The sequence below is a fragment of the Carcharodon carcharias genome, chromosome 11 (assembly GCF_017639515.1).
Source record: "Carcharodon carcharias isolate sCarCar2 chromosome 11, sCarCar2.pri, whole genome shotgun sequence".
In the NCBI taxonomy this organism is placed as follows: domain Eukaryota; kingdom Metazoa; phylum Chordata; class Chondrichthyes; order Lamniformes; family Lamnidae; genus Carcharodon; species Carcharodon carcharias.
In genome coordinates, this window is record NC_054477.1 from 13,734,063 (window position 1) to 13,761,318 (window position 27,256).

The 27,256-nt window shown below is 41.9% G+C and overlaps 1 protein-coding gene across 6 annotated transcripts in view; it reads right to left on the reverse strand.

Annotated features, from left to right (window-relative positions):
- Positions 1–27,256, reverse strand: part of pak1 (p21 protein (Cdc42/Rac)-activated kinase 1) — a 195,676-nt gene that overhangs the window by 17,487 nt on the left and 150,933 nt on the right. For all 6 annotated transcript variants that reach the window (XM_041199706.1, XM_041199709.1, XM_041199710.1 and 3 more), the window contains 9 exons: positions 21,203–21,303; positions 19,306–19,453; positions 18,352–18,389; positions 14,745–14,858; positions 11,560–11,737; positions 8,026–8,089; positions 6,622–6,670; positions 6,402–6,514; positions 3,608–3,725 (listed from right to left, as the gene is read on the reverse strand). In XM_041199706.1, coding sequence (XP_041055640.1) covers positions 3,608–3,725; positions 6,402–6,514; positions 6,622–6,670; positions 8,026–8,089; positions 11,560–11,737; positions 14,745–14,858; positions 18,352–18,389; positions 19,306–19,453; positions 21,203–21,303 — 923 coding nt within the window. The remainder of the gene's footprint in view (positions 1–3,607; positions 3,726–6,401; positions 6,515–6,621; positions 6,671–8,025; positions 8,090–11,559; positions 11,738–14,744; positions 14,859–18,351; positions 18,390–19,305; positions 19,454–21,202; positions 21,304–27,256) is intronic.

Here is a 27,256-nt window from a genome sequence, read left to right on the forward strand (position 1 = left end):
CAGTGCAGTGGTTGGGGCGCGGGGGGTGGTGTTGGAGGGGTGGGGGTGAGGGGTGGAGGGGGCGAGCGGGAAAGGAAGCAGCAGCGATGGCCTCCCCTTTCCCAAAAATATTACATTCAAGCTGTGAGACCGTCAAAATCTGATAGGACTACATCAATAATTTCACATTTTTAAAGCAGCTTTCTGGATAATCCTGACTAATAGAGAGATAGTATAAGTTATTCAGTTCCTCTGTTGACCATCCTTCAATCAGCTTCATTTCTTTTCAACTCAAGTAGCTCCCTCTTTTATATGGCAGCATACCCAGCATCTGTGCCGAGGTCAGGCTGAATGTTCTCACACATAATATAAGGCTTCTATTTACAGACAGTTCGGTCTCAATGAATTACTTGTTGACAGAGCTGTCCAGTTAGTTCAGTGCTTTTTATAAAAAAAAACATTTTCTCAGTTTTACAGCATGATGACAGAAGGCAGCTTATTTGCCAACTTTCACAAATTGAAATTGATGAACCCTAACAGTTTCTCAGTATTATGCTGAGAGTGCTGAATTTGTGAAGTCATGTGCTCACCAAAATCATCAGGACATTAATAGAAAAGTTGCAAAAAATATGTTTCAAAATCAGATATACATTGTAAGAAATTTATAATTTGTTGTGGGGGTGGTGGTGGTGGGAGGGCAGAGGGCAGGGGGGAAATTAATCTTTGTAGAATTGGTACAAGAGCAGGCTATTTGGCCCAGTGAGAATCTACTCCAACCCCATTTCCATCTCTCTCAAACCTTTTTGTTTTGGAACATAGGAGCAGAAGTAAGCCATTCAGCCCCTTGAACCTGTTCCCCATTCAATCAGTTCAAAGAGTCATTACAGCATAGGAGGCCATTTGGCCCATCCAAGTCCAAGCCAGCTTTCTATAGAGCAATCCAGTCAGTCCCAACCCCCTGCTCTATCCCCATAGCCCTGCAAGTTTATTTCTCTCAAATGCCCATCCAATTTCCTTTGAAAATCACTGATCATCTCCACTCCCAACACCTGCATAGGGAGCAGGTTCCAGGCTATTACCACTTTTTAAAAAATGAGAAAGAGGAGGCGTAGACAAAACAGACCCTTGGGCCTGGTCTGTAATTCAACATGATCATAGCTGATCTTTGGCCTAAACTCTACTTTCCTGCCCTGAGACCCTGAGACACCAAAAATCTGTCTATCTCAGTCTCAAATATATTCAACGACGGTACAACCAAAACCCTCTAGGGTAGGGAATTGCAAGGATTCACAAGCTCTTGCATGAAGAAATTTTTCCTCATCTCAGTCCTAAATGATCAGCCCCTTCTCTTGAGACTGTGGCCCCTGTTTTCTAGATTCCCCAGCCAGGGGAATCAATCTCTCAGTGTCTACCCTGTCGAGCCCCTTTATTATCTTGTGTGTTTCAATGAGATCATGTCTCATTCTTCTAAACCCAGAGAGTATACACACAACTTACTCAGCCTCTCATCATAGGACAACCCTTTCATCCCAGGGGCCTATCTAGTTCACTGCTTCCAATGCAAGTATATCCTTTTTTAAATATGGAGACCAAAACTGCACACAGTACTCCAGATGTGGTCTCACCAAAGCCTTCCACAGTTGTAGCAAGACTTCCTTATTTTTGCACTCCAATAGAGGTCAACATGTCATTTGTCTTCCTCGTTGCTCGCTGTACCTGCATGGGAACTTTCTGTATTCCTTATACAAGTACATCCAAGTCCCTTGGAACATTAACATTTACAAATTTCACTTGCTGTACAAAAAAAAATCTTCCTCACGTTCTCCCTCTTATCTCTTGCCCAAATTGTGCCCCCTCGTCCTTGTACCATCATAGCTGATCTGTTTAGTGCCCCCTTTGAAATACATAAATAGTTTTTTTTAAAAAAAGATTGTCTAGGAAATCCTACAAATACAAACAGAGCAATACATAACGGAAGACACTAGGATGTGAGTAGAGGTATAGCAGCTGTTCTGTTATAGCAGGGGCTGTGAAAAAACAATTCTCCTGAATTTTGAAAGAAATCACCAAAACATTCACATTGTATTCTTTCCAAAAATCAAGTCAGACAATTAATGTGAATCGTATCCATGACCTGCGGTAGCGAGTAAGATGAAGACAACACTGTGTCCAATTTATGGCAAGAAAAAGGAAAGGGGATACAATTCAGGTTTTTTTTATATATAAAGAGATCTGCATCATCTTTAGGTCTTACTGCCAGGACTCTATTCTTTATGCTAGAGTAAATTCCAGTCTCTGAAACTCCTTGTCGGGTACATAACAAGGGCCCTGACAAAGCTCACCACACTGATAGCTGCCTCTTAAAACTTAAGTTGTCAATGAAAGGCAGTCTCAGGTCACTCAGCAAGCCACTGTTTACTAAAAGCAAAATCTCAATTGTTCTGTTGTGCATAATCTCCCAATATTTTTTTTTAAACATCTAACCTTCATAGTGGCAGTGACAATAAGCAGAAGTTCTCCAATTTTATTTTTAAAAAAGGTTAAAATTTAAAAAAAACCCTAGGCTGATGTTGAAGTTGATAAAAAGTGAATTGTATTAATAATTTTGGCTGTCATTCAGTTTAGAATCAGAGCACAGGAGGAGGCTAATCAGCCCATCATGTCGGTAGTGGCTCTTTGTAAGAGCTAAGTAGTTAGTTGCGATCGCGCTGCTCTTTCCAAATGGCCTCACAAATTTTTCTCATTTCCGCATTTATCCAATTTCCTTTTGAAAGTTACTGTTGAATGTGTTTTCACTGCCCCTTCCGGCAGTGCATTCAGGATCAGCATAACTTTACTGCATGAAAAAAAAATTCTCCCACCACCTCATTTTTTTCCCCAATTACCTTAAATTTGTGTCTACTCATTACCAACCCTCCTGACAGTGAAAACACTTCTTCCCTTTTTGCTTTATTTGAGAAAAAAAAAGTCCTCATATTAATGAATGCCTCTATTAAATCTCACCATAACTTTCTCCTGGCTGTACATCTTGTTAAAAAAAAACTTCCATGATTTTAATTTTTCCACCTTTTAAAATAAGTATTCTTGCTGTTTTGCTCCAAGTTTTGGGTCCATTTTTAATAGACCTTCTCCCCTTCCCCAGGATAGGGGAGTGGAACAGGCAGGACGGAGCAGAGCCTGCGCCTATAGTGAAAGCTGCTCTATTACAGGTATGGAGATTAGCCGAGGGAAAGAAGGGCTTTTGCTCCAGTTGATCAGACTGTTGGGTTCTCCAGCATCGATCCCTGCAGGGCTGCTCCGGAAGGGAAAAGTGCCATTTTTAAAAAAGTTAACCCTTATCCTTCCAGGATATTTTCAGCCCCAAGCATTTGGAAACAGCAAAGGTTTACGACTGGGTGTGTGTGAACCTCAGTAGCACTGGGGCAGGGCATAAAGGACCGAGTAGCCTCCTTCTGTGCTACAAGATTCTGTGATTAACATTGTCTTATATTTGCAGTCTCTTTTTTTCCCCCTCCTATTTCCAGAAGATTACAACAGTGACCACATTTTAAAAGTACATCAGTGGTTATGAAGCACCTTGAGGTGCTACATAAATGCAAGTTCTTCCATGTCAGCTTGCAAAACTCACCTCTCTACAGACAGCTGCTATCTGTCCTTCATCCATACAAGTTTCCGTGACGACATCAGTCAGTGAACCTCCTGCCAGGTACTCCATAACCACCCATAATTCATCCCCTACGAGGTAACTAGCAGGAAGAAAAACTAAGTGAATGGTCTAAAATCTGCATGAATACACAGCCATTTTATTGATAAAGCAGTAAAGAAAAGCACAAAATGCTGGAATAATTCAGCAGGTCAGGCAGCATCTGAGAAACAATAGTTAACATTTCAAGCTGACGACGTTTTATCAGAACTGGAGGATGTTAGAGATGACCAGCTTTTAAGCAAGTATAGCAACACTGGTTCCATTATCACCTCCTTTTATTTAGTCCATGATTATGAGTGGCAAGGTCCTGCAGTGGTTTGCCATTGTCTTCTGCAAAGCCATCAGGCATATTGTAAAAATTTACAGGCTGATAATCAACCTGTTTGGCCATGTTATGCACACACCTTGCGTGGCCATCAAGTCCTGAAGTGGGACTTGAGCCTGGAGCCCTTGGCCCAGAGGTAGGGATGCTATTCACTGCACCACAAGACCTCCTTCTTGCACTGTCACATTTGCCATTTAATCACCACTGTCTACCATCTAATCACAGACCTCTCCTTTCAGTTCTTTATCTGCCCTGCTTTTTCCTTCGCTCTGCATACTCCAGTTCTGGTGAAAAGTCACAGGGCTTAAATATCAACTCTGTTTCCCTCTGCACAGGTGATATTGGACTTGCATAGTGCTTCCACTGTTTTCCTGTCAGCAACTGACTATGACCGTCAGAAGCCTGTTGCTATTAGAGATTGCCTTCTGACACTTTTTTATTGTAATGGGTTGCTAACTAATTTTCACTTTTTTCTCTGCAAACCTACTTTCGTCACTTAATGCCTGCAGCCAAGAGACACACATCTGTTTATAAGTTACTGCCAATGAATTCATGCAGCTGGCCAGCTGGCCACACTCCCTCCCATTTCACCCCCTCTTTGAACTCTCACAAGGAAATGACACTGCCTCTACTTGGCACTTCCTCACTGCATATAACACAGATCGGGAATGAAGCCATGCTGGACTCCTTCCTCTGTCTGTAGGACTGGGCATTTCCATACTGACATTCAGACCCATTCTGTTAATTATTAGAATATTAAGGTATATCAATATTTCAATTGCTGAGGGGGTTGAATAATGTTCTCCTCTTCTCACCCTGCTGTCACTTCCATGAAACGTGCAAAACTGTATTTTAATTATTTCTCAAAATGTGAGCATGCGAAAAGGAATTTATTGCCCATTTTCAACAACTGAGTGGCTTGCTAGGCACTTGACAGAGTGTGCAAGTATACTGGCGTGAGACTCAAATAAAATATAGGCGAGACCGGGCAAGGAGGGCAAGCTTCCTTCCCTTCACATTTGGGAATCAGATGGGTTTTTTTAACAATCCGACAGCTTCATGGACCATCCTTACTGCTGTTTATTTTCAGATTTGGTTAAAAACTTAATTCCAATTCTAAAGCTATGACGGAATCTGAACTTGCATTTTCTGGATTACTAGTTGAGAAACGCAACCACTATATTACTGCACCCTTCCATTCAGACATCTCATCACATGTGGTATAAAGGACTTTTATTTAGAAGGGTTGATATTTAGTTCAAATTTGATACTGGCTGCACACATGGCCAGAGCAAAAGGACACTGGTCTACCCAGCAACCAAACAGGCACCGATGCTGTTGAGAAAAGATGTTCTCAGTGGAAATGCAACGCTATCCACAAAGTGCATACTGTTGGACTCCTGTCCATGAAAGAGAGATGGGCACACCATGATCTTTTGGATTAAGGGTGGTTATGGGATGGGTATTCCTCCTGCAGTTTTCCCTGATTAAGGGGTGATCATGGGATAGTCACCTCCCATAATCTTTCTTTGATTAAGGGGTAGTTATGGGATGGGCTCTCCTTCATGGCTTTTCTTTAATGAGTAGTTACAGGCAAATGGAGCTTCTTTGACTTGCACATTTATTTTGGGTTTCAGTATTTATTTTGGTACAAAGTGACACACAGTCCAACATATAATGGTGATTTAAAACACAACCCTTCAGCATACTTTTACTGTCAGTGGTATACATGTGTGTGTGCACACGTACTCGACAAGGTCATCATTTTTAACTTGACTACTAACAAGCAGAGGAACTGAGATGCTGTCAGAGAGAATAAGCTGAAACATGTCTGATGGCCCATCAGTTTTTCATTTACATTATAATGTGGTCTGCTGCACATTTTTCTGTACAACATATGGAACCTTTACTACACTGAACCATTTTATTCTCCTTTGCTAGCAGGTGACTACACATTATTTTGATTCAAGGCTGTTTTTCCAATTACAACCTATAGACAGGATAGAACACGCATCCCACAGGGGATAAATACGTACTCAATACTGTACATGGAATCTGGCATTGTGGTATTACACAAATGGCTCAGTCACACAGATGCTTCTAAAATTGTCTGATTAGGTACCATCATGGGACAAATTCTACGATCAGCTGCTTACAACTAGAGTATACCTCATACACACATACTTTTCACTGCCTTTGGGGACTCCTGTGCAAGATTGCAGTACCTGTGGCATCAAAGCATGCTGCGCAACATGTGAAATTAAGGGATGATGCATAAATTCACCTGTTGCAACCATCACAAGGTACTACAAATTGTACAAAAGCCAATACATTGGTCCAGGCTTGTGCACACATGTGCAATTCATATGCCAGCACATAGCATTTACTCACCTGTCTAAATAATTAACGATATTGGGATTTTTATTTTCCCTCATGACCAGAATTTCATTAATAATCAATTCTTTTTTGGGTTGTTGCTGTAAATTCATCTGCTTGATTGCAACCTGAAAATAACAATAATTCAAGAAAAGTTAGACCGCATTCCTGGAAGTAGTTCAGCAAAGTTTCTTCGTGGTTGTTCTGCCACAGCAATTTATCTTGCCAAACTCACCTCTTGCCCCGTGGCGACATCAATTGCTGTGTATACTGTGCCTGATGCTCTGTTGGTGAAGAGCAAATAACGATTAGCGTATGTTTAACATACTTAAAGTTAAAGGACCATGCACCACTGTAGCACACAGCTTGTTTTAATTAACAACTTCTACTGTATGTTGCCTTTAACTTAATAAAACACCCAAGGCGCTTCACAGCAGCATCATAAACGCGATATGACACCGAGCCACATAAGTAACATCTGTGCCACACAAGTGCCACGTAATGACTATCTCCAACCAGAAATAATCTAACCATCTCCCCATCACATTCAATGACATTACCTTTGCTGAATTCCCCCACTATCAACATCTGAGGGGTTACCATTGACCAGAAACTGAACTGGACCAGCCATATAAATACTGTGGCTACAAGGCCAGAGACTGAGAATTCTGTGGAGAGGAGCTCATCTCCTGACTCCCCAAAGCCTGTCCACCATCTCCAAGGCACAAGTCAGGAGTGTGATGGAATACTCTCCACTTGCCTGGATGGGTGCAGCTCCAACAACACAAGGAGCTTGACACCACCCAAGACAAAGCAGCCCACTTCATTAGCACCCCACCCACCACCTTCAACATTCACCCCCCTCCACCACTGATGCACAGTGGCAGCAGTGTGTACCATCTACAGGATGCACTGCAGCAATTCACCAAGGCTCCTTAGACAGCACCTTTCAAATCTGCGATCTCTACCACCTGGAAGGACAAGTCAGCAGGTGCACGGGAGTACCAACACCAGCAGCAAGTTCCCCTCCAAGTCATACACCATCCTGACTTGGAACTATATCACTGTTCCTTCACTGTTCCTGCTGTGTCAAAATCCTGGAACTTCCTTCCTAACAGCATTATGGGTGTACCTACACCACTGCGGCAGCTCAAGAAGACAGCTCACCACCATCTTCTCAAGGGCGACTAGGAAAGGGCAATAAATGCTGGCCCTGCCAGTAACACCCACATCCCATGAACGAACAAATTTGAAAAAAGGACATATTAAGTCAGATGACCAAAAGCTTGGTCAAGAGGTAAATTAAAAATAAATTTAGAAGTCTTGGAAACTGGAGACACCAACAGACGCAGGCATTCTTTGAATCCTTCACATGTTTGGGTGACCAATCAATACCTGCACTGGCACACCTTAGAAACCATGGCTCACTGTTATACGTATAAAAGGTTCACTGTGTGGGCTCACTGAATTCGCCAATCTTCACCAGAGTGATCTAAGTAGTACAACATGCCAGCCAACAGGCTTGTGATGCCAATGAACTAAGGGCAAACAGGCTCCTCTGCTGTAATCTACAGGCAGACAGGCATAAATGCAATGAATTATAGATTACACAACATCAAATACACAATGTTATACTAACCCCTGTCCAATTTTCTCAAATGTCGAGTACTTCTTTTTTGGATCGCCCACTGTTACTATACTTCCTGTGAGATTGGGAAAGGATGTTAAAGTTTAATGAATTTGTTTTTTTATTAGCAAGATCAACTTTTAAAAAAGGGAGATAATTTTTTAAAGATACCTTTGTAGATCTAAGCATGTCAACTGCCCAACCTCTTGGCATGGATTGGAGAGAGTGGTTAAACAAAAAACACCATGAATTTTGTCTTCAGAAGAGGTGGGATACACAGAGATGAATAGAGAAAGGCTGTATATTTGACTACATTTTTTTCTTATTCATTAATTAAACAGGATATAGGCATCACCAGTCAGGCCAATATTTATTACCCAATCTTAACTGCCCTCAAGAAGAACTACCCTAGCAAGTCACTCAGTATTCAAGAGTCAATTACAGCACTGTAGTTCTGGAAACACACATTAGACCAGACTGGATAAGGATGGCAGATTTCCTTCCCCAACAGGAATTGGTGAACCAGATGGTTTCTATGACAATCTGGTAGTTTCAAGACCACCCATTATAGATATTAGCTTCTTATTCTAGGTTTTATTGAATAATTTGATTAAATATAAATTCCCCAGATGCTGTGATGGGATTTCAACACATGTCTCTGGACAGTCTAGGCTTTGGATTACGAATTCAGTTACTGCTAAAAAAAAAGAAAAATGTTGAAGCTTTTCATCTTGCACTCTTCAGGATACTTCGCAAGAATACCAATATAAGGGGAAAACAACAATTTTTACTGTATGAGAAGAGCATGCTGATTGGTTGCCAAGTGGACTCTGATTGGTATAGGCATTGCCATGGAGAATGCACCTATTGATAGTGACTGACAGTTAACTGCCTAGCATTGTTTGAAATTTAAACCAGGCAGCTTGATTCAGATTGGTCAAGGCATTGACTTGAGGAATGAGTCAAAAAAATGGCTGTCACTTATTTTGTTTAGCTGAAACAGACGCAACGTTTGCACACGTTCTTTCTGTTTTCAAAGAACAGGGCCCTGTGCATTAATATGTGCAGTTTCCAGTACACACAAATGCAATTTTCAAACAATGCTTGGCAGTTAAATGCCGGCCTCTCCAGCAATACCCATTTGCTAGAGAATGAATTTAATTCTCACCAGGGCAAACAGTGAAAACAATCAATAAATAAGGTAAGTTGTGAATTGGCAGTTGAAAAAAAAAACCATGAATGCTTCTGAATTGTTGTAAAAACACCAAACGCTTCAGTAAACCCCTTGAGAGAAGGTGATCTGCCACCACTCAACCTAAACTCCAGGCCACACTATGTGCTTAACTCAAATGTTCACTGAAGTGATCCAGCAAATAGCTCAACTGTTTTTAAAAAAAAATAAAATCACCAATAAAATTGAACCCAGGCTCTCAGGGAAACTAAGGTTGGATAAATAAATGCAAATCTCAACACAGTCACTTACATCCCTGGAACACATTTAAGAAAAGCCTGCAGGTACTCACCATCAGTAGCGTGATGAAACACCCTCCACTTGCCTGGATGAGTGCAGCTCCAACAACACTCAAGACACTTGACACATTCCAGGACAAAGCAGCCCCGCTTGATTGTTTGTCGAAGGGATGCCATTCCCTCCCTCCACCACTGACACACAGTGGCAGCAGTGTGTACCATCTACAAGATGCACCAAGGAAACTCACCAAGGATCCTTGGACAGCACCGTCCAAACCCGTGACTGCTACCATCTAGAAGGACTAGGGCAGCAGGTATATGGGAACACCACCGCCTGGAAGTTCCTCTCCAAGCTACTTGCCATCCTGACTTGGAAATATGTCGCCGTTCCTTCACTGTCACTGGGTCATAATCCTGAAACTCCCTTCCTAACAGCACTGAGTGTACCTACACCACATGGACTGCAGCAGTTCAAGAAGGCAGCTCACCACCACCTTCTCAGGGGCAATTAGAGATGGGCAATAAATGCTGGCCCAGCCAGCGATACCCACATCTCGTAAATGAATGTTAAAAATCTTGTCAGGCATGTGGATAGTCTCTTGGATGAAGAGCCAGGGATGACAATGTAATAATACCCTAGCAATAAATCAACTCTAACAGAACAGAGTGTGGAGAGAAAATAATGGTAGTGATGCACCAATATAAACATAATGATACACCGTCATAAAGCAGTCAATTGCTCAATTTCATCTGAGCCTGACACTGCTGTGGAGAAGCACCAAACAACTGGGGCAGAATTTTTCCGTGGGCGAGATGGGAGCAGGGCCCACTCACGAACCCGAAAATGACGGGGGATGACGTCGAGGGGAACCCCCGAAGTCATCCCAGCCCATTTAAATATTCAGGAAGGTGGGCAAACAGTGCGACCAGCTGTCCGCCCACCGACCAGTCAATGGCCAATTGAGGCCATTGACAGGATAATTAAAAACAAAAAACTGCGGATGCTGGAAATCCAAAACAAAAACAGAATTACCTGGAAAAACTCAGCAGGTCTGGCAGCATCGGTGGAGAAGAGTTGACGTTTCGAGTCCTCATGACCCTTCAACAGAACTCTGAGTTCTGTTGAAGGGTCATGAGGACTCGAAACGTCAACTCTTTTCTTCTCCGCCGATGCTGCCAGACCTGCTGAGTTTTTCCAGGTAATTCTGTTTTTGACAGGATAATTAAGCCAATTAAAGGCCCTGCCCGTCCAACCTTAGGGCTGGTGGGCAGGCCAGGAGTCCCAGCGGGCTTCTGATAATACATGAAACCTCATCCACTGGCGGGATGAGGTTTCATGTGTGTTTTAAAAAAACATTAATAAAGTTTATGTGATATTTATTAACATGACCCATCTCGTGTAACATTGTCACATGAGGGGCACATGTTAATAATTTTTTTATTTTTCTATTTTTGAAGTTTATAAAACTTTCAGTGCTCTCCCTGAGACAGCACTTAGTCTCAGGGAGATGTGTGCTCTTTCGCGAGCATGCACGAATGAGCGCACACTGACAATTGGGGAATCCCTCCCCCCCCTCCATACAGGAAGCACATAGCTCCTTAATTGGCCCACCCACTCAAAATGGCGGCGGGGCCTGTTTTGGCGGTAGCGGTGATCGGCTACCTGCCCGCCATTGAGCTGGTGGGGCCCGTCCACCCATCAAGGGCAAAATTCTGCCCCTGGTTTTCTTATGCAATAGATGCAGGGTAAAATTCCCTTCAGTCCACCCCAGCATTGTGCCCTCACCTCAATAACAGAAAAACATCCTCCACTCCACCACTGTGATACTTCCATTTTCCAAACCACTCAATCTTGTGGCTTCTCCGAGCAAGTTTGCCAGTTTAGTACTAAATTGCTGTCAAGGATATATTTTTTTAAACTATAGGCCCATATTCACTTGGCTGATGCTCAGAAAGGAGACTTTCATCTCATCAGTTTGGACTGGATTTGAATCCACAGTTTCTACAGCAGAAGGCCTGTGCCCAACTTAATTCACTCCCAATCATTAAGGAAGATTAAGTGGAATGGTTACATACTCAATTTTTCCAATATCTCTTCATCTGTCATTTTGGTCTTCTTCTTCTGTTTCTCAGCGTTCCTCGTTAGGGTATTTGAAGGGGTGGTGTTATTCTCAGAGGGTGAGGAGATGGGGGATGTGGCAGCATCTTTGGTGGGTGGGAGAGGGATGGGATCTATCACAGACCGTGTGTACATCTGTAGAAAGGGGAAAAAAAGGACGTAAGTGTAAGATTATGGATAAAAGGGCAAGATTGAAGAGGAAAATTTATATAAACGCTTTGCACAACGTCAGGACATCCTAAAGCAGACCACAACCAATTAAGTACTTTTTGAAGTGTAGTCACTATTGTAATGTAAGAAAAGTTGCACACAAGCTTCCACAAACAGTAATGTGATAATGACCATATAATTTGTTTTAGTGATGTTGATTAAGGGATATAGGAAACTGCTAAGAATACAAACATAAAGCTGTCCATGTATCAGTTGAGGTATTCATGGTAGGCTTTGTGACCATATGGTTAGTACTTTCATATAGTACTTAATCAACAAAGAATTGGTTCAATTTTCTCCTCTCCTGAAGGAGGTGACTCAGATTGGTGCAAACCATCCCACAGGTGACTATACATCCAACGGCACACAAGTATTGTTTTAAATGTGTGCAACATTCTTTCATGGGATGTGGGTGCTGCTGGCCAGGCCAGCATTTGTTGCCCGTCCCTAATCGCCCTTGAACTAAGTGTCTTGCTAGGCCATTTCAGAAGGCAGTTAACAACCAACCAGATTACTGTGGGTCTGGAGTCAAGCGTAGGCCAGACTGGATAAAGATGGCAGATTTCCTTCCCTAAAGGACATTCATGAACCAGATGGGCTTTTATAACAATTGATGAGAGTTTCATGGTCACCATTTACCATTGGGCTATTCAACTGGAAGAGGAAGCATTCAAGCAGAATCTAGCTACTATCAACTACAAATTCCAGCAAGAGTCATTGGTAGGGATCAGAGTGGCTGACCAATTCCCTGACTAGCAAGAACATAGTTATTTTGGTTACCAAAAAGCTTTTTGCAGGGGAATAAGGGAAAATGGGCACAGGAATTATAAACTTGATTCAAGCTCTACTTCAGTTCACTCATGAGACAAATTACCTTAGCCTTGTAAGTGGCACTATATAAAAAGAAAATTGCACACATGTATTATTTTTTGCAACTAAAGTGCATATTATTTCTAACTCACTTCTTGTAGTGCACTATAATAATCAAATTGGATTGCACAGTTTAAGTTTTATTCGTACCGGCTACTCCAGTTCACTGAATCTCATTTTGTTTATACATACAAAATCACAAAGTAATCACTTTGGTACAAGCCAATTTGATTAATTGCAGAAAATTTTTTAATTATTCTAGATCAAAAGATAGACTTGTGAGGAGGCAATCACTTAATATCACTGCTGATTATAATTTATCACTTGCGGCTGTGCTACAAGAAGGCTATTCTTCAAGCATAACTCAAACATAGCAATTATGCTGTACTACAGCATATTTGACATAGTGATGTACATTCTTGATGAGTTCTGCCAACACTTTGTGCTGACTGCACTGGGATTATGCTGCCTTGATGCATTTATGTCCAGGGTAGCGTTTTCCATGAATTTTATACCATTTCCACATGTTAGTCTTGTGGAATTTTTATTATTTTTGCCTGTGTGCACACACATTTCCAAATCTACCTCCCTATGTGAGTGAAGCTATTCTGCGGAATAAGCACTCTACTTTCCTGGACAGCTGTGAGGTTTAAGTTTTGTAATTGTGTTTTCCAGTTGCCAGGTAAAGTAAATCTTAAGGGAGGGTCTCAACAAAACACTTGCGGGACAAATGAATCTTAAACTCCTGGAGTGGCAGGACAGACAGACAAAGGAGAAACTCCTCAATGGTTAACATCACGATCTGTTAGGGTCTTGAGCAGGCCAGGTTGAGTAAAGTAGTGTGTAATACGTTGGCTCTGCTGCCCCAGGTGGTACCCTCCAATTTCTGTATGACATTCACTCTCATTTTGACAATGGCTCTGGTGTTCTGGAGGTATTGCTGGTAGGTCAATGCACGGTCAAGAGTGATGCCAAGATATTTTAGCAGTGGGTCGTGGGTGAGTGGTTGGCCACAGAACTGGACATGAAGTTCTTCCCTGGCCTTTGAGTTGTTCAGGTGGAAGGCTGTATTTAGTCTCCATTTTCTGAAGTCGGCTTCCAGAGAACATAGATCTTCAGTGGGTGTTTTCTCAATGTCATGTTCTTTAGCCTGGAAAGCCTGGGCTACAGCAGACTACTGCTGCTCAACCTAGCTAAGGAACTGCCATACAAACATGGCAGATATCCATCTCCCAAGATGCCATAAGGATTATTTCTGGGAAGTCGAGACCCACACAGTGGATAAAAAAGTTTTTTTTCTGAATATCTAATTAGATTTATTCATTATCAACCTATATTTATGACCCCCAGTTTTGAAGTCAAGTGGACACATATTCTTTACATATGTATCCCATCAAAACCTCTCATAACATTAAAGATCTCTATTAGGTTACCCATCACTCTTCTCTTTTCTACGAAGGGAGTCTTTTCTTATATTTATAACCTTGCAGATCTGGTGTTATCCTTGTAAACCTTTTATTTTGTATGTTCTCCAGCACTTCTTTATCCATCCATTCCACAATATACATGGATGACTATGAATGATTACAAACTTCATTGTTTCCCTGTACTTAAATGGGTTAAGTTAACCCCAACTAGAATGATTCTTGGGAAGAGAGGGCTGTCCCAAGTGGAGAAATTGAGTCAAATGGGTCTATGTTCTCTGGAACTGAAAAGAGAGGTGTGATCTCATTGAAGCGTATGAAGTTCTTTGAGGGCTTAGCAGCCTGAAAGACGGTTTCCCTGGCTGAAGAGTAAAGAACGAGGGATCACAGTCCCAGAATAAGGGGTCAGCAATATAGGATTGAGATGAGGAGGCTGTTAATCTTTGGGAATTCTCTACACCAGAGGACTGTGGATGCATATTAAAGACAGATCAATATATTTTAGGCTCTAAGTGAATCAGGGATGTGAGGATAGGAGGGAAAAGTGGAATTGATGTAAACATTCAGCCAGGGTGTTATCGAATGGTCTACTCCTGCCCCCATTTGTTATGTTCTAATCTGCAAGGAATTGTACTGACCGATTTGGTGTGTTCTGGCCGTGGTGCAATTGCAGGTGGTGGGACACTTTCATCTTCATCATCGTCTTCCGACACTGGAGGCACGGCCGGGGACTCTGACACGTTCTTTGTACTCTGTAGATAAAGATATGGTTAATCAAATAACACAATATGCTTTTACCGAACATGGTTCATTTTATTGGAATATTACCAAGGATGAGAGACTATAGTTATGCAGAAAGAGTAGGGGAACTTAGGTTAAAAACAAAAAAACTGCGGATGCTGGAAATCCAAAACAAAAACAGAATTACCTGGAAAAACTCAGCAAGTCTGGCAGCATCGGCGGAGAAGAAAAGAGTTGACGTTTCGAATCCTCGTGACCCTTCGGTCACGAGGAGTCGAAACGTCAACTCTTTTCTTCTCCGCCGATGCTGCCAGACCTGCTGAGTTTTTCCAGGTAATTCTGTTTTTGTTTAGGAAATTAGGTTGCTCCCCTTACAGCAGAGAAGGCCAAGGAAAGATTTGATGGAGGCATTTAAAATTATGAAGGTTTTTGATAGTAATTTAGGAGAAACTGTTTCCAATGCTGAAAGCTTTGGTAACCAGAGGATACAGATTTCAAGTATTCAGCAAAAAATCCATTGATGAGACAAGGGGAATATCTTTTAGTCTGCGAGTTATGATGATCTGGAATACACTACCTGAAAGTGGTGGAAGCGGATTCAATATTATTTTCAAAAGAGAATTGGATAAATATGTGAAGGGAAGAAAAGTGAAGGGGTTTAAGGAGAAAAAAAAAGGAGAAAGGGGTTAATTGGATAGCTCTTTGAAAAAGAGCTGGCACAGGCACAGTGGGCTGAATGGCCTCCTTCTATGCTGTAATATTCTGATTCGATGTCATTCAGCTCCTTGTACCCTTCATGAACCCAGGTAAGCTGAATCACAGGAAATTTATTCTATTTAGCAAGGTATCATATTAGTACCCTGGTTTATCCCATGGGGGGACCCTATTTAAGGTTGATAAAAGACCATCATCAGCGACCTTCAATTATTGTTGTTCAAAAAAATAACGCGGTAATCGAGAGGAATTAGAAGAGAGCAGCCAGAATGACTGAGGGGACAGTGGAACTGGAATATGTGGCGCAATTATGTACATTCGCTATGCTCTCACTGGAAAAGAGAAGTTTAAGAAGCAAAATGATTAAGTTCTGTTCTAAAGAAAGTACATAATATGGATCATGCAAAGCTATTTCAAAATTTGCTTTAGAAAGCAGTATATGAATAATTTGAAACATGACACATAAGCTACAGGTGTGTTATTAGAAATAAATATACAGAACATTTTAAAAAATAGAAATCGTTTCTACAAGCTTTGGGAAGGAGCAGTTGATTTTGGGTTTATGGTTCCCAAAACTCTTCACCACTGTGATTTTTCCTCACTTCAAGTCTGGGATTGTTGGCGACTAATTGATAGAGATAGATTGCTATGGTTAGTCAACAACTCCTTTATATCAACAACTTCATGGGCAGAATTTTCTGCCTGTCGGGTGGGCCTGACCCAATCTCTGATCCCCGCTGGCCCCGCCGCCATTTTACGTGGGCGGGCCATTTAAGGCCCACCCAGTGTGACATCCGGTGGGAAGCGCTATGCGCTTCCTGTGAAGGCGGAGGGGGATTCTCCAAAAGCGAGAGTGCGCTCCTTCACGCATGTGCACAAAAAAGCGCAAATCTCCCTGAGGCTAAGTGCTGCCTCATGGAGATCGCTGACACTTTTAAAAATATATGAAAAATAGAGAAAAAAAAAATCCCTACCATGTCCCCCTCATGTCACATGAGATGGGACGTGTTCATAATTTACATAACAAGTTTATTAAACTTTTTCAAACCCTATATAAAACCTCGTCCCGCCGGTGGATGAGGTTTCATGTTTTTTCTATCGCCTGCCAGGGCTCCTGGCCTGCCCGCTAACCTTAAAGTTGGATGGGCAGATCTTTTAATTGTATAATTGATCCTGTCAATGGCCTCAATTGGCCATTGACAGGTCGGCGGACCCGCCTTCCTGAAAATTTAAATGGATCGGGATGAAGTCAGGGGCTCTGCGTCATCCCGCGTTGGTGAGTGGGCCCCGCCCCCTGCTCACCAGCAGCAAAATGCTGCCCCATGATACCATTGTATCATCGACTATCAGGATGGTATAAGGATCAGCTAAACACATCTTGGTCTTTATTCATTCAGTAGCTATGTCCTTACGCTCTTAATCCAGAGTAACTTTGTAAAGCAGCAACAGGGAGGGGAGACGATGGCGTAGTGGTAATGTCACTTGACTAGTAATCCAGAGGCTCAGGCTAATGCTCTAGGGCATGGGTTTAAATCCCTTCATGGTAGCTGATGGAACTTAAATTCAATTAATAAATCTGAAATTTAATACTAATATAATCTGGAATACTGGTGACCATGACAACCATCATCAATTGCTATAATATTCCATTTAATGTCTAATATCCTTTGGGAAAGGAGATCTGCCATCCTTACTAGTCTGGCCTACATGTGACTACAGACCCACAGCATTGAATCTTAACTGCCCTCTGAAATGGCCTAGCAAGCCACTCAGTTCAAAGGCAATTAGGGATGGGCAACAAATGCTGGCTTTGCCAGCAATACCCACATCTCATTAAAGAAAAAAAATCAAATTCAAGGAAAATTCCCATGTGTGTTGATACATGTGGTTTTACAACCCGCTGCATTTGCAATGGACTGTATCAATTTAACTGGGCAGCACAGCTTATAGCATTTTATTTGTACAAAGTACATTACTTGATCCAGAGGCATTTTGTTCACAACTATAGTCTATTCTTAAAACATCCTTAATTAGATTTTGAAATACTCTCCTGGCTATTAATTATTCTACACATCAACCACTAAATCTTTTCTTAAGGTGTCAGCCTGTTACTCACCCCTAACCAACATTGCTTCTAAACTGTGCAGGTGCACAGCCAGGCAGCAAACAGGATGCACACCAGCACTATTACCTTTACAATGCAGGTTAGTCTTAAAGAGACTATGCAGTGCAATAAGCCAGTCGTGCACAGTGAACGAGAGAAAATTGCTCCTAAGCATCCTTTATATATAAACCCTAAATCCCTGCAATTAGGTTCCAGTCTCTAATTCATAAATCAGCAGCCAGGGAGGAGAATGGTAAATGTTTGATGCTTTGGACCATGAGTGCCACTCATCTGCAATGCTACTGAAAGTGTCGATCGTAGACATGTTCCTTAGACAGCACCTTCCAAACCCACGACCACTACCATCTAGAAGGGCAAGGGCAGCAGATAGATGGGAACACCATCACCTGGAAGTTCCCCTCCAAGTCATTCACCATCCTGACTTGGAAATATATCACCGTTCCTTCACTGTCGCTGGGTCAAAACTCTCTCCCTAACAGCACCGTGGGTGTACCTGCACCACATGGACTGCAATAGTTCAAGAAGGCAGCTCACCACCACCTTCTCAAGGGTAACTAGGGATCAATGCTGGCCCAGCCAGCGAAGCCCATATCCTATGAGTGAATTAAAAAAAAGGATATTTTCCAAACTATCATAAATACAGCAATGTGATTAAAAGAACTCACCAGTGCATTTGAGGAAGCATATCCATCTGTTGTTTTATCTGCAGAAAATAGAAGTGCAAATTTGTGTTACAGGTGTACAATTGGAGAAAATATTCAGACCATCTTAAAGAAAAATATATCCACAATTTCTGGGGCTCAATCACTCAGGCTGTTGTGTTCTCCAATGTCCTGCAACTCATCCAACTCAGAACTTCCTATCTATCAGCACTATGGGACCACCTACATCACACAGGCTGCAGCAAATCAGGGAGCTGTCCCACTGGTTGAGGCTAACAAGAAACTGGCAACAATGATTAAGTTAAAATGATTACAAAATGATGGTAAAGTGAAGCGCTCCAACAACAAAAACTTGCATTTATGTACAACTTTAACATAGTAAAACATACCAAGGCACTTCACAGGAACGTTTTCATAAAATTATTTGCAGCTTGAACATACTGAAACAACGAGGAGCCTACCATGACATCAGACAAACTTTTGCAGTGAGCCACATAGAGGTATCAGGGTAGTTGACGAAAAGCATGGCTAAAGAGATAGGTTCTAGGGGCAAATTAAAGAGAGGGGAGAGAGATACACAGGTGAAGAGGTTTCAGGAGGGAATTTCAGAGAAGGGTCCAGGCAGTTGAAGGCACAACCACCAACGGTGCAGTGAAGGAAATCTTGGAATGTGCAAGAAGCCAGAATTGGAGGAGTGCAGAGATCTCAGAGGGCTGTAGAGCAGGAGGAAGTTGTAGAGATAGGGAGGGCAGAAGGAATAGGAGAGAGGGAAGGAGGAAATAAAAGATTGTGGGAGTCTTGATTGATGCCAAAGAGCATAGCAACCAATTCAAGGCAATAACTGGTTACAACCCAGACTCCCTTGCTTTGCCAGGTGAAGGACAGGAGGAGGGGGAACAGGAACAGGAAGCGACACAATAAAAAAGCTGGATTGGAGAAAATTAGTTTGCCTCTTACCTGTGAAGCTCATGTACTTTTGACTATTTGATGTTTCTTTTGAATCATAGAATTTCAAAACATCCAACACTGCTTGTGGATTTTTTTTCTGCTCTAATTTTGTGATATTTGATGTCTGTAGTAACCGAGCCCATTGCTCTGGCATGCCCTGTGATTGGGGGTGGTGCAAGGGTGGGGGGGTGGAGGGTGGAGAGAGAGAGAAATCAAATGTAATCCTGAAAACCATTGATGATTATATGGAGCAATTTACAACAGTAGCAAAGTTAATCAATTATCATCTTTTTCTAAGCACAGACCAGTGACTGAACCCGTTGTTGTTCACTGGCTTACTGGGAAGCTCTGTGAACTTGCAGGCATTAGATCATAGGATCTCAGGATAGTTACACATGGCAAAGGCCATTCAGATCTTCCATGCCTAAAAACCCAGGTTTCCCTTTACATAATCCAACTTCTTAACAGTTCCAGAGTTTCTGCTTCCAATACTCAACCTGGAAGGCAATTCCATGCAATGGTAACTCATTCTGTAAAGAACTTTGACAACAGCACTAAATTTCCTTTCATCATATTGAACTTGTGTCATCTGCATTATTTTATAAAAGTAAAATATACATAAGGCAGATTCCACAAGGATGATGCCAGAACTAGTTATAATGATCAGGAAAGATTGAGGAGGCTAGGGCTTTTTACTTTAGAAAAGAGAAAGCTGAGGAGTGACTTAAAACTTAAAAAGGTTAAAATTTTAGGAACAGGAGTAGGCTGTTAAGTCTCTCAAGGCGGTTCTGCCGTTCAGTGAAATCATAGCTTATCTGCAACCTAACTCTATATTTTGGACCCTCAAGATCCAGTTCTTCAGTTTAGCTCTTAGTTCCTGGTATTCTCTAAACAGGATCTGTTGCCTACTCTACCCTATGTTGTTGGTGCCAGCATGGTTCACAGAAATGAATCCTTCTCCTCCCTCTCCAATATCCTCTCAAGCCAGTTTGAGATGTCCATCACCCTGGCACTGTACCATGTACCATGTGGCACTTTCAGTCCTGCTTACAAAGGGTGCTATCCATCCATAATTATTGAAACTCCTGAAACTACTTACATTACACTTCTCTTCCTCCTCCAACCCCCTCCCCACTTTGGTCAGCTTTCTGTTGCAAGGTGCCATGGTCAACATTCTGGCTGTCCTTCAGTCAGTCATTATTCTTATCCTCAAAAGGTAGTAAATATATTGCGGAATAGGGTCATTTTCTGTGGATTCTCATTCTCTATCTCACTAGGGTGCCCATTTATATGTTAGCGGTCACACCAACCCCGTTCTGAACCACTATCTCTGTATGACATGTGACTGAGATCTGGAGCAAACTGTCCAGATACTTTGCACCACAAAACCCCCCACCTCACCCTCTGCCTCCATCTCATAGGGCAGAATGGCTCCAACTCACATTCTAGCTCAACGATCTAAGCCAGAGAGAGTCGAGATAGACATATCAACTGCAGATGTGTGCACCCGGGACGGTCTCACTGCTTGCAAACTCCCACATACTGCAGTCCAGACATATAACCTGCTCTGATCTAGTTTGAAGACTTTTTTCTTTTTCTACACAACTTGCTACCACATGGAGTAGTTGAGGCAAAAGCATAGAGACAAAGCCATAGATTCATTTAAGGGGAAACTAGATAAGTACATGAGTAAGGAAGAATATGTTGATTCGGTGGGATAAATTAAGGTGGGATGAGGGTTGTGTGGAGCGCAAACATGACATAGACCTATGCAATGCTATGCTAGTTAATGTTATTTATCACCTGCAAATTAAATTTTCATTTTAAGATACGGAACAGTCACGTAACTTAATTTTGAATGATTCCTCCCCTGCCCCCATCAGCTATAAAGTGTACAATTACTTACTGTGAACTCTCCTGTGACAGCATCAAATCCAACATGTATCGTGTGCTCAAAATCAGAGGGTAGTGAGATTTCTGGTCGTTCCCTTTCTTTTTTCCTGTTGGCTGTCGGTAGAGAGATTATTTGTGAATGGTGTGAAGAAGAGCAGGAAAATCATTTTAAAGACTAAAAACACTGAAGTTGGACAAGCTTTTATCCAAAAGGGCCACTGAGAGAAATGCAGCCTGCGGTAAGCAAGTAAGCGAGCAAGAGAGACAGACAGAGAAATGTGCAGCAATTTATATACTACAGAGGAAAGCAGACATGCATCATAGAAGTAGTATGATCACTGTGCTTAGCTCGACAGCAAAAGAACTGAAATTATTCATGATAAGAATCATGACTCATGATGTTCAAACTCTGAGTACACACACTCAATTACGCCATTCTTATGTAAACAGTTTCAGCAATTTCCTCTGACAGTATAATCGCTTTACCACCCCCAATGCAGCTTTCAAAAAGTGCAAAAAAGAGCATTCCGCACAAATAAAAAATGTGGCTCTATTAATTGTACAGTGGTCCCCTACTGTTAACGAACTCAGACTTTGCAGTTCAGGCTTACCAACTCTCGTCACATGTAGCTTGGGTTTCATGGGGATCAGACCCTCACAATTGGAGGGTTGCAATGTCCTACATGGTAATTACAGTGCTAGTAATCCCCCCTCCTCCCAGTATTACTCTTACTAGAACGACAGCAGATGAGCACAATGGGCGAATCCTAGAACCCTCAGCGGCAGTGAAAATTCTCTCCTCAAATTCTTCGGGCTTAAGAGATTCAGTGGAGGCCTTTCACTAACGCTTAGAAAACTGGCATAGCCCAACCCAACCAGGGTTGTCCCACAGGAGAAAATACTTGACAATCCTATAACCAGGTGGGATATGTAATAAAATGACAAAAAGAAGCCAGTCCCTGTAACTGGTTCAGCTTGCCGCTCAAACGTGATGATGCTTTTGCTATGACAATCCCTCAGGTGTGGACTCATGGCTGAAAAACTCACGCCTGGGATTTGACGGAATCTGTGTTTCAAAACTAAATCCTATGTAACTGTTTGCAATACAGGATATATGACCTTAACATATCACTCTCAAAAACCCAGAATCAGAGAATTTTATAGCATTGAAGATGGCCGTTTGGTTCATTGTGCCTGTGCTGACAATTTTTCAAATATTTATCTATTTAGCTTTTCAAGCCATTATGACTTCTGTTCCTATTACTATTTCTGGCTGAGTCTTCCAAAGAATCCATTTGTTCATTCATAACTCTTCAATTTGTACCCTCTAGTTACTGACTCAAACTAGAGGAAATGGTAATCCCCTATTTATTTTATCAAAACTGCTCAAAATTTTGAAGACCTTTATCTTGACTCCTTTTAACCTTTCCTGTCCTATTTTGGGAGAAAGATGGTGGTGTAGTGGTAATGTCACTGGACTAGCAATCCTAAAGGCCAGGTTAATGCCCTGGGGTCAAGGGTTCAAATCCCACCATGGCAGCTGGTGGAATTTGAAAATTGAATTGAAATCTGGAATTGAAAGCTAATTTCAGTAATGGTGACCATAAAACTATCAATTGTCATAAAAACACACCAGATAAACTAATGTCCTTCAGGGGTAGGAAATTTGTCCTCATCTGGTCTGGTCTCCATGTGACTCCAGACCCACAGCAATGTGGTTGACTCTTAATTACCCTCTGAAATGGCCTAGCAAGGCACTCAGTTCAAGTGCAATTAGAGATGGGCAACAAATACTGGCCTTGCCAGCGACTTCCACATCCCATGAAATAAAATAAAGAGCGTGAATTTCCTTAGTCTCTGCTAATAATCAATGCTGATAATCAATGCTTTTCACTCCTGGTAACTTGGAGTCTTTCTTTTTTCGTTAATAGGGAGTGAGATTGGAGGAGAGATGGGATGAAAGGAGAGGAGAGGCAAGAGAAGAAGAGAGAGAGAGCACAGAGGAGAAAGGAGGAAAGTGAAAATGAGTAGAGAGAATAAAAGTGAATAAAGTGAAAGATAAAAGAGTAGAAGCAGAAAGCATGCAGAATGTAAATGCAGAGAGCAAGAGAAACAAAGATGAGAGAGAGAATGAAAAGGAAATGACGATGAGAAAAATACAGCAAGTGTGATAAGAGTAAGACACCAACAGAAAGAAAGAAAACAAAATAAATTGTATTTATATAGCAGCTTATATTTCAAACATTTCAAGGCACTTCTCAAACAATGCATTACTCTGAAGTCATTATACATGGCAAAACAGTAGCTACTCTGCACACAGCAAGATCCCACAAACGGCAATGAGGACTGACCAGTTGCTCTGTTTTGATGATTTTGGTTGCAAGATGGATGACAAACGAGACACTGGGAAAACTCCCTGCCTTTCTTTAAACTGTCACTAGGGATCTCGAACATTCAACTGAACTATAAGATCAGGCAGACCTAGTGCAACCTCTCACATAGAGCTCAGTATCCCTGACGATGCATGCCCCCTCAATACTGCAATTGTCGGCTGACATTATGTGCTCAACTTCTGGAGTAAGGGTCAAACCTACAAGCTCTGACTCAGATGAAAGTGTTATTACACACACAAGTCATCATAAAATCCTTGCCTCGCTCCCATTCTGTTAATATTTTTGTGTGTATGAGGCATGGATGATGCCAGGGGAAGCAGATTTGAAGGAGCTGCTGATCCTGACAGTGGGCGAAGGAGGTGGATTTATGTAGGAGCCAATAACGTAGAACCCAGTAATGTGGGTGTGCGTAAAGCTTCAATTATGTCGGTTCACAATATTCTGCTTCACCCCCTCACAGGTAATCTCCATAGAAACAATAGGAATGAGCAAAAAATGATAATGCAGTCAAAACGCTCTCTTTTTAATAAAAGGAGTCCTGAAGTTGGCAATCACTCTTTAATAAGAGTCATCAGCATGGCTACTTCCCCTAAATTTAAAAAAATATCGTGCAGAATTATGCCTCAACAGCATTTAAATTTCACTGCCTGTAAAATGCTGTGTTACATCCTGAAGTCATGAAAGGCACTATATAAATGCAAACCTTTCTCTCTTTGAACACATGCACATTGTCTGATACAATTGGCATCCCTGATTTCTTGAAGTTATTTCAACAGATTTAGGGTTAGTGTCATTACGGCTCAGGAGGCCATTCAGCCCATCGAGTACCTGCCGACTCTCTGTAGAGCAATCCAGTCAGTCCCATTCCCCTCCTCCATCCCTGTAGCACTAAGTTTATTTCCTTCAAGTGCCCATCCAATTTCTTGGGCTTGGGCCATTGATCGTCTCTACTTCCACCACTTTCATAGGCAGAGTGTTCCAATCCATTATCACTCACTGTGTAAAAAAAGTTCTTCTTCAAAACCCCTACCCTACCCCACCAACCCCCCACACCTCTTGCCCAAAACCTTAAATCTGTGTCCCCTGGTCCTTGTACTATCAGCTAATGGGAACAATGTTTCTTTATACCTACTTTATTTAAATCAGTCATAATCTTCACCTCTAACAATTCTTCCCTCAATCTCCTTTGGTCCCAGGAGAACAACCTCAGCTTCTCCACTTTGTAGCTAAAATGCCCCATCCCTGGAACCATTCTGGTAAATCTCCCCTGCACCTTCACATCTTTCTTAAAGTGTGCTGACCAGAACTGGATGCAATTCTCTAGCTGTGGCCTAACCAGAGTACAGGTTCAGCACAAGATGCCTGCCTTTGTGCTCAATACCCTTATTTATGAAGCCCAAGATCCCATATGTTTTGCTAACTACCTTTTATGCCCTATCATCTTCAAAGGTTTACACACATAAACCCCCAGGTTCCTCTGACCCTGTGCACTCTTTAGATCTGTGCCATTAAATCTAGATTGCCTCTTCCTATTAGCTTTCAAGTAAAACTTTCTGTCTGACTTCCCTTCTTGCTGCTAATTGACAAGGGTCGTGTCCCTGGAATTTTGGACCCTGTCAGAGCGAACCAGTGTATGTGGGTAAATTTTTTTCAATTCTCTTCATAAACGCTATTTATAGGTCCACAACCTCTTCCAGCCCTACAATCCTCAATCCTTTGCGCTCCTCCAATTCTGGTCCCTTGCAGATCCAATCTTCATCACTGCACTATTGACAGATATGCTTTCAGCTACCCATGCTTTAGAATAGGGCTGTAGAATTCCCTCCCTCAACCTATGTGCCTCTCCCTGTTCCGTGGACACCCTTTAGCACTTATCTCCCTGATCAGACTTTTGGTCACCTAACCCAATATCCCCTAACATGGCTTGGTGACAAATTGTGTGACAACGGTTCTGAGATTTGCTTTGGGGCATTTTACTTTGTTAAAAGCATTACATAATTGCAAGTTGGTGTTGCTGGAAGGCCAAATCCTATGCTGTTCTCATCTGACATTACAATCATACTTATGTTTTCATAAACAGGAACTATGGGAGAAAAGCAGACCCTGTAATCTTGAAATTGTAAATTAGATGACTTTTCAATAAGCCTGCCTCAGAAATGGCTCTTCGGAAATTCTTATGACATGTGACACGTATTGCTCTGAAGCACTATGATTACCACTAGATGGTGTCATTTCCACAAAAAACTTTGTACTTGATACAACTCATGGCACTAGTGTAGCTCACGCTGCATCATACAACACTGGGAAACTGCAGTCAGGAGAACGCAACAGAACAACGTAAAACTCCTGCCATTCAAGCAATTCTCTCCTTGCCAGCCTTAACAGGGTCAACAGTGGTATTCATATCGACATGATGGCTCTTTTAAACAAAAGCAATTTAAGATTTCTGTTGAAGAGTCATACAGACTCAAAACGTTAACTGTGTTCCTCTTTGCAAATGCTGCCAGACCTGCTGAGTTTTTCCAGGTATTTTTATTTTTGATTTAAGATTAACCTTTAGTTGGTCCTAGCTCCCGCACACAGTCCAGCAATGAGATTTGCGCTAGCCTGCACGAAAGCTAAAATAATGCAGAGCGGGTCTCGAATACATAGACACAAAATCTCATTGGGAGAGTGAAGCCTTTGTTATAACTTCCATTGTTCTTGCCCTTCTTGCAATACATAATCCTTAGTAAAGACTATGGCCTGGATTTTTGTCTGCGAGTCAGGTGTGAAAGTCGGGAGAATTCTGCAAGCCCGATTTTTAAAACAATGGCTGCCTGGATGTCAGATTTGCAGTTCTGGGACGGGGCTAGATTAAAAGTCATTCCTCCAAGCCCTCACCACACCCACCCTCCAACACTTTCAATAAGGTCATGGCTGATCTGACTTCAACCTCCCACCTACCCCCGATAACCCTGCACCCCTTGTTTATCAACCTACCTCTAGATTCTCCCACAAGAGGAAATATCCTTTCCATATCCACCCTGTCAAGGCCCTTCAGGATCTTATGTTTCAAACCTCTGCCTTGAAAACATTCAAAGGTCTAATTCAACTGCTTTTTGAGGAAGAGTGTTCCAAAGATTCTCAACCTCGAGGAAAAATTTCTTCTCATCACTGTCTTCAATGAGTCACCCCTTATTTTTAAACATAAGAACCTACCTCTAGATTCTCCCACAAGAGGAAATATCCTTTCCACATCCACCCTGTCAAGGCCCTTCAGGATCTTATGTTTCAAACAAGCTGTCTCTTACTCTTCTAAACTCCAATGGATCCAAGCCTAGCCTATCAATTCTTTCCTCATAAAACAACCAGCCCATTCCTGGCATCAGTTTAGTAAACCTTCTCTGAACTGTTTCCAATCTACTTACATCCTTCCTTAAATAAGGAGACCAATACTGTACACAGTACTTCAGATGTGGTCTCACCAGTGTCCTGTACAACTGAAGTATAACTTGCCTAGTTTTATATTCAATTCCCCTCACAGTAAACAATAACATTCTATTAACTTTCTTAATTACTTGCTCTACCTGTATTTTATGATTCATGCACTAGGACACCCAGATCCATCTGCATCTCAGAGCTCTGCAATCTCTCGCTATTTAGATATTCCTCCTGCCAAAATGGAGAGTTTC